This window comes from Punctularia strigosozonata, assembly GCF_000264995.1.
Source record: "Punctularia strigosozonata HHB-11173 SS5 unplaced genomic scaffold PUNSTscaffold_6, whole genome shotgun sequence".
In the NCBI taxonomy this organism is placed as follows: domain Eukaryota; kingdom Fungi; phylum Basidiomycota; class Agaricomycetes; order Corticiales; family Punctulariaceae; genus Punctularia; species Punctularia strigosozonata.
The window spans coordinates 1,777,693-1,785,668 of NW_006767438.1; the positions used below are offsets into that span (position 1 = coordinate 1,777,693).

The 7,976-nt window shown below is 53.5% G+C and overlaps 2 protein-coding genes across 2 annotated transcripts; both read left to right on the top strand.

The window, feature by feature from the left end:
• Positions 1-1,550: 1,550 nt before the first annotated feature.
• On the top strand, positions 1,551-2,946 carry PUNSTDRAFT_67542 (uncharacterized protein; the record flags this gene model as incomplete). The annotated part of the gene is made up of 7 exons (XM_007383899.1): positions 1,551-1,699; positions 1,759-1,824; positions 1,892-1,983; positions 2,424-2,584; positions 2,645-2,702; positions 2,752-2,819; positions 2,875-2,946. 7 exons carry the CDS (start codon positions 1,551-1,553, stop codon positions 2,944-2,946), a joined length of 666 nt encoding a protein of 221 aa, XP_007383961.1.
• Positions 2,947-4,346: 1,400 nt separating this feature from the next.
• On the top strand, positions 4,347-7,564 carry PUNSTDRAFT_126273 (GMC oxidoreductase; the record flags this gene model as incomplete). Its single annotated transcript, XM_007383900.1, has 23 exons — positions 4,347-4,407; positions 4,464-4,471; positions 4,524-4,623; positions 4,700-4,761; positions 4,819-4,862; positions 5,025-5,171; positions 5,230-5,300; positions 5,353-5,411; positions 5,461-5,499; positions 5,622-5,690; positions 5,744-5,922; positions 5,976-6,115; positions 6,172-6,250; positions 6,308-6,543; positions 6,600-6,673; positions 6,726-6,765; positions 6,814-6,840; positions 6,892-6,966; positions 7,019-7,069; positions 7,125-7,157; positions 7,216-7,280; positions 7,338-7,437; positions 7,495-7,564. The coding sequence occupies 23 exons, from the start codon at positions 4,347-4,349 to the stop codon at positions 7,530-7,532; spliced, it is 1,797 nt and encodes a 598-aa protein (XP_007383962.1). The 3' UTR covers positions 7,533-7,564.
• Positions 7,565-7,976: the final 412 nt, after the last annotated feature.

The following is a 7,976-nucleotide window of genomic DNA, read 5'->3' on the forward strand; positions in this document are numbered from 1 at the left end:
CACAAACATACCGGGTCGCCACCTCGCATTTCGGATGATCTTGCCCGCGCACACCTGTACAGCAGACAACAGGGAAGCCATGGTCAACGTGAGTTTGGAAACGGCATGGTAAGAGCGCGCACGCACGTAACGCTGCATGGACGGCAAAGTACACGACGGGGCGGGCCGGCGGTCTAGTCATGGATCCGACTGACCGCTGTTGTTGGGTGGCCTTGCCCTTGTGATCTGAGTTGCATGCGCGATGACACAACACAAGACGATGCCTGCACACCATATAAGCCCTTCAACCCATTGAGGCTAGCTTATATGCATATTTATCTACCTTTGTTTCGCTCTCAGATGGAAACCACGGGCTAGGATGACGGTGATATCGACTTTCGCCGGTGCTCTTCGACATAAACCGAACTTGCACTCCCGCAGCATGGCACGATATCTTGACCCGTTGTGGTATTCTTTGTTGCATAGACTCACCTTTCTTGCTCTACGGTGTCGCGTGAGCCTCAGCATGCGCATATAGTCAAGGAAAACATGGCGGGCATGAGTGTTTCCTACACCAAGTATGCAACCAAGCAGCTGTCGTGCTAATTCACACGTACCGCAGGCCGCTACAGCCCCAGGATTTGCCAGTCATCTGTCATAGATAGCTTGCGCTCACACAGTGTGGGCATTGGCGCAGGCAGGGGATGGTGGCGGTAGGAGGACAAGAAGTGTCCAGCGCGACTTGGGCAAATTTTTTCCGAGTCTCTCATTTTTGCTGTACCTCCTTGGAAGCCAGATCGGGATGTCGAAGTTTCGTAGATATCGGCGTCGTTGCGAAGTTGTGTATAACAATGTCAAAAATGGACAAAACGAGCTAAAAAGAGCCGTGATCTGTGATTAAGGTTTCGGAAGATCCATCCAGCTCAGTCCTGCTCATACGTGCTCAGCACGGTCTTATTCTCCTCAGCTCTCGTCTGAGCTGCTCAGCTGGTGTTTTGACTGGGCCTCAGGCTCTAGGCACGACGGGCTTTCGTTGGCGCAACTCGCTGTCTACTTATACCCGCTCCATATTGCGGACAATGCTAACGACGTCAGATTCAGGGCCATTACGTCCCAATACAGTCAGGAAGCTTCCACTTGCGGTCGTCCTGTGACTGCGACGCGCTAGGCTACGGACGCCGGGGCCAGATGTAATCTTGCCGAATCTGCCGGGATTCTATGGCGTTTTGACGACGACTACATTACCTTCTCGGCTCGCACCCGCGTCCTTTGAGTTATGGCAAGGACATAGTGATCGATTCCTGGAGAAACGTATGCAAACGCAGCGTGAGGTGTTGGTAATCGCACTGACATGACAGCGAACAGGGACACTCGACTCCAGTTAAGTCGACAGGCTTGTCAGGTTGGAAAGAAGCTAACGTAGGGCTAGGGTGATCCTTGTATTAATGGACAGGACGATCCTCTCCGTCGTCCGCTACTCGACATTCGCCCCCCACCGCTCGAGCTCTACCCGGCTCTCCGCCACGGTCTAGCTGTCCTCGGAAAAGATGGCCTTAACTCCAGCAGAACTCATGTATGCTCTCGAAATCTCATATCCCACACTCCGCGAGGCTGATCAGCCCTGTAGATACGGCCCCATCTTCTTGGGGGTGGTCATCAACATCCTCCTATACGGAATCATGACGACACAGACGTACCTATACTTTGCAACGTTTCGGAAGTAAGCTAGCAAATCAGCCTCCTCGATAGTTGTTACCGTGGTTAACGCCTTGACTGCAGCGATCGTCTTTGGATGAAAGTATTCGTCGGTGTGCTATTCGTCGCTGACACGGCGAATACGGTGTTGTGCGTTATCATTCTCCTCCTTCTTTTACCTACCACCGGGACACTGACGATAGTGGCTTCGGTATAGCGATACCGTTTTCCTATACGAAAGGCTCATCGCCAATTACAGTACGCGAAAGCTTACCATTCCCCATTCATGGACGCTCATCCGCTTGCGGTGTAGACAACCCTACCAAATTGGGCTCCGCTGACTGGAGTACGTTCAACGACCTGTCTTCCCCTCCGCTTGCTGACCGTACCTTCATCAGTATTCAACACAGGTCAGCGTACATGATGAGGTTTACCGTTCGAAACACTGACTGCTGTCCTTTACCACTGTGTAGACCCTGCGTTAACGGTATGCCCAGCGCCTTCTCCGGAAATGGATCATGTTTAACCTCCGGCTCTTTTTAGGCTATCATTGCCTTCCTCGTCCAAAGCTTCTTCGCCTGGAGGTGCGATTCGTTCCTAACTCGCTCTCCTCGTGGCTCATCTCATCGCTTCTAGGGTGAAGATCGTTACCGGATCCATATGGGCGCTGGCCGGTATCATGTGCTGCTCCTGCGCGCAGCTTCGTACGTTTCTCCGTTTTCCACTTCCCTTATCATGCCTGTTCTGAGGTGTTCCATGCGTTGCAGTGGGTGGCCTCGCGACTGCTATAGCGTGTGGTATCGTCACGCAGTTCCAGGAATTCCATAAGTTCCAATCGGTCGTCATCGTCTGGCTCGTTGGGGCGGCCGTCGCTGACGTTGCGATCGCTATTGCCCTCGTGTCCCACCTGGTGAGTGTTCACCCGACTCCAAACCTGCGAATCCGGCGCTCATAGTTCCCTGGCTACCAGCGCACGCACCGGACTGGCTTTGTTGCGACTGACGATATTATCACGAGACTGACGAGAAGTACGTGCTCGATTTCGTCCTCCTAGATTCGTTATTGATTACCCAACAGTGACTGTATCTACCGGCGCGATCACCGCTGTGTGCGCGACTGTCGATTTGATTGCTTTCTTGGCCAGCGTCAGTTCCTTCCTCGGAGACGCTCTGGATACTGCACTGACTGTCGATGACCCAGACTTCTGGCCTCCACCTCGTGTTCAACATGCCCCTAGCAAAACTGTACACCAACTCCCTGCTATCCTCGTGAGTCTTTGCCCGGCCTTTTTGTCTCTGCTCTTACATCTGTACCCCAGGCTTAATTCGCGACGCGGCGGACACTACTCGGAATCGGCGAGCACGAAGGACGGGGGATACTCGAGGAATACCGGAATCGGCGGAGGACGCCGTCCCGACGTCCTCGAGCTTCAGACAGGAGGCAAGCACCCTAATGCCGTCAATGTCACCGTGACGCGGTCGGTCGACATCGGCGACGGCGGTGCGATACCCGCCAAGATGTATCCCGCGGACAGTGAAGATCACGTCGATACGATGGATGGGAAGGACGCGATGGTTTGAGGTCCTTCGGACGCGACACGAACTTCTTGGATGTTTTCTCTCCTTGCGATCCCCTGTCCCTCTTGTGTTTCACCCCCTTGTCCGCCCGTCCGTGGTGCGCCCGGAATATCTTCCGTGCACCTTTGAACTATTCTAGGATATGGCATGTCACTTTCGATGTTTCGCTATTTATCCTCGTATAGACGTCCTTCCTACGCCGTTCGTGGACTATATGGCTTGTATTATCTTGACTGTCTGTGTATGGTCGCATAACGCGCGAGATTATCTTGTTTGGATTCCAGAATCAGTATGTCGCTGGTTGACGTGATCGTCGAGATGCACGCGGGTGAAGCTCGGAAAGGCGCGACCGCCTAAAGAGGCATCGCCTTTTTCGGAGAAAGGCGCTTTGCCTCTCACCACGATGTTGCCTCCGCCGGAGATCCTCATTCACGACTCCGCTCGACCTAACACACGCACATAGGATTCATGCTCAGTCTACTCCACTTCCGGCACCCGAGGAGTCAAATCAGTATAATACGAACCTTCTGTCTCGATGTTTCGGTACCCGGCCAATGCACGACCGAGCGACGACCGCGGAGGACTATGTGTCCGGTTACCCTTGAATACCTTGGGCTTGAAGTTGAAGCTTGTTTGTCTTTGGCCGGTATATCCTGGCGCCGGCTACTCAACGGCATCTATGCCGGTGCACGAACATGTCGTCGTTTCCAGTCATGACCCGGCGATCGGACATTTATGACATACCGCATCGTCTTGAGCTTGCTTCTAACCTCCTCCTCTGCCGTAATAGGAAAGGCGACTACTTCATTCGGCTGCGCTGACATGTCGACCTCGGTCTTCTCACTATCGAACGTGCCCAATACCGAAACACGGGAACTATATGGGGATGGGACGTCCGGATGGGAGTGGGAAGGGTGGAGGTTGCGGAGGCTGATAAAGCGGGGCGATCTGAAATGAGATCGGTTTCTTTGTCTACGTCCCCCCCCCCCCCTCCCCCCCCCCCCCCCCCCCCCCCCCCCCCCCCCCTCTCTCACCCACTTGTCGCCTTCGGTCACACATAAAATCTGAGCGATGTCGACGATGAATGCACAATCGATGGCGAAGACAGCAGATTTGAGCGAAGTGGCGGACAAGGAGTTTGACTACGTGATCTGCGGTGCGTATATTTGCTTGTTCGTGTAATATCGGACGATGCGCTGAAGTCTGGTAAAGGTGGCGGAGTGAGTTGCCCCGGTGGTTTTGGCCTCGCCAACCTCGTTGATGGAATCGTAGACAGCGGGCCTCTGTCTTGCCGCGCGTTTGAGCGAGGACCCTTCGAAAACGGTCCTCGTCCTCGAGGCCGGCGACGCCAACCTCAACGACCCCGACATCCGTGGGTATCAGTGGGAATCAACGCGACCCGTATCGTCGATTGAACCTTCTTTTTGTCTTCTGGCGACCAAATATAGTCAGGCCTGCTTCGTATGGGAGCCATTTCGGAAAGTCCGCGTATGACTGGGCCCACAAGACGGTGAGCCAAATGTTCATGTGATCCTATCGATCGCGGTGTTGATGCGATGGTCTCAAGGTCGAGCAGAAGTTCTGCGGCGGAAAGACGTACAACTGGAACCGGTGAAGCACCTTCTCCAGAGCTTTGTTATCACCGAAGATTGACGCAGTGCCGGCTCTGCAGAGGGAAAGGTCTTGGCGGCAGCTCCGGGATCAACTTCCTGTTCGTTCCTTCCCAATTTCGCGCAGTTGATAATCTCATGTTACCTTAGTTGCTGGGTGAAGCCGCCCGCCTCCGACATCGACGGCTCGTGTCTATCTCGTTTCCGAGTTGTGCATGCGTATTGAACGTATGTCCTTAGATTTTGAAAAACTCGGGAACCCAGGATGGAACTGGCAAAACCATGAGAAATACGTCACTCGCACTGAAAGGTTCGTCTGAGAGTTGGTGTCGCCCTCCCGAACTAATGAAAAATCCCGCATCCGTTAGTTTTGTCCATCCCGAGCCTGAGAAGCAGAAGAAGCACGACATTAATTTAGGCTCATGGAAAGGTGGCTCGGGTGAGAGCTCAGTCGCTCCGTCAGGCGTTGACTGGATTCTAACGATTATCAGGTCCCCTCCTGACCGCTTTTCCGGGGAAGATCATTGCGGCGGAATTGGACTTCCAGCAGGTTTGTGCACCGCCTTGAAGAGACGATGATACTGACAATGTATATGAAGACTCTGATCAACTGTGGCATACCCGTCGCCCCGGATCCGGTAAGGACGATATCGCTGTAGAGTTATTCACGCGTCTGACGCTTCTGTCACATAGCTGGGTGGTGACGTATGCGACGAACGCGCGATTACACGTTGTATACTCATGTTCCTTCTGTCTACAGCCGGCAGGCGTGTACTTTGGACCCAACAACGTCGATCCGAAGACCCACACTCGAACTTACGCCGTAACGGTCTGTATGTATCGCAAGGTCTATCTTCGCGTTCTTATCGATTTTGGATCCAGGCGTTCTATCTGCCCAATGCCCACCGCCAAAACCTCGTTGTGCTCTGCGGGGCACACGTCCGCAATGTTCATACAGAGCCTGGATCGGGCGGCCTACTTACTGCGAAAGCCGTCGAATTTGATGTTGGCGGCAAGGTCCATAGCGTCAAGGCCGCTCGCGAGATCGTGGTTTCTTCCGGGTACGTCAGGATGACACATTGACTGATTCGCATGGCTCAGGTTATGTTTCTAGGGGTCTGAAGACGCCCCATATACTCGAGATGTCCGGTATTGGACTGAGCTCGGTGCTGAACAGCATCAATATCCCGGTCAAGCTCGACCTTCCGGTCGGCGAGAATTTGCAGGAGCACATGTTCGTCGGGGTTAGCTGGGGTACGACGACGTGTTGTTACTGAACCGAAACATCGCTCATGTAGTTTATCTTACAGAACTTCGCGAAGACGTGTCTTTTGACACCTTGGATATCCTTCACGATCCAGAGGTTGCTGCGAAGCACGTCGAGCTGCAGTGAGAATTTCGTTCCACCAGTCAACGTGGTTCACGTTGCTAAGCCCGGATTGTCAGCGCCGTCGGAGAAGGCATGTTCACCACTGGCATCGTCGGCTTTGCCTTCACGGGGGTCGACAAGGTCTCTAAACGCTCCAAGGCAATCCACGAGGCTGCTAAGGCGAAGATCGAGCAAAGCAAGAATAACATGCCTCCGGGATTGTATGAGCAATACCAGATACAGCTTCAGAGGCTGGAGAACGGCTCACCCGGTTGCGAGATTATCAGTATTCCCGGTTTCATGAGCGGACCCAGTATGTCCCGATGTTTTGTCGCGCTGGTATGGGGTACTGAGATGTAATGACGCCAGATCCTCCGGAGAAGGGGAAGAAGTACCTTACGGCACTGGCTGCGGTGAATCATTGCTTCTCGCGCGGTACCATCGTGCGTGTCTTATTCTTTCCAGTTCTTGAGTATCATCTCATACACTTGATAGCACTCTACCACTGCGGACCCCTCAGTCGATCCTGCGTTCGGTAAGACCGGGTCCGGGATATGATCGCATGTAGCTCACGATACTTTAGACCCTCGCTACTTCGAGCAGGACGTCGGTCGGTATAGATTTCGTCCACCTTAAGATCAGCGGCTGATATCAAGCGCAGATACTCAGATATTCCTCGATACCGTCAAGTTCGTTCGCAATCTCGTCCACGTCGCGCCTTTCAAGGACATGGTCGGTGCGTACATGTACCTTATGATGATGAATATGCGCTGATGTTGCGGATGCAGTCAAGGAGGTCAATCCGGGCCCGAGCGTCACTGCTGATGCGGACCTGGAGGGTAAGCCTTTGACTTCGTGTGGTCATACTCGTATCACGTCTCACGAGTACCTCAGATTGGATGAAACAGACGATGTCCACGACATTCCGTTAGTCCCTACCGATCTTCTACGTACACCTCGACTCACTCATCGCCCGCGTCCTCAGATTCGTGCGGTTCGGCGTCCATGCTCCCGAAAGATAAGGGCGGTGTTGTGGATCCTGAGCTGAAGGTCCGCCCGTGCCGTTTCAGACGTGCCCTCACTCAAGGAGCTTTCGCACGCATACAGGTCTATGGAACGAACAACCTCCGAGTGGTCGACCTCTCGGTCGTCCCGCTTCACTTTGCGGCGCATCCGCAAGCCACGGTCTATGCGCTTGCTGAACAGGGTGCGTGGTCGCCCAAGTTGCGGAAACGGATGTGAATCTGATGTGGAACCGTTTCAGCCGCGGATAGGATCAAAGAGGCGGCAAAGGTCATTTGAGTACGAGTGAGGCTGAAACGGCGTATGTTCATGTGTTCAGACCAAACATAAGTCCGCATGGCTGTATATACCTAACTTGGTTGTTCCAACGTGGGTCACATGATTTGGGTGAGACGGACTTCATACATCTCGAGCAATAAGGGCGGACTCGGATGGTGACCTTTGTCTAATGAACATTGCCAGATATCATTCACCTCGTTATGGTCTATTCCAATCATAGATCCATGGCTCCAGCTGCGCATGTCGGCCTCGAACTTTGCGAAAGTTGATTCTGTCCTTAAATAGATACGTTCTCCGAGGTTATATCGAGCACGGCCGGGAAGGTCGGGAAAGTGTCACCGCTGCGGTATTTTCAAGTCTCGTTCCGGAATCCAGCAACGATGAAAACCTGCCTGAAGCGGAGTCCTGTGGAGACACGTAGGATCGTTCCCAGAGCGATTGAAG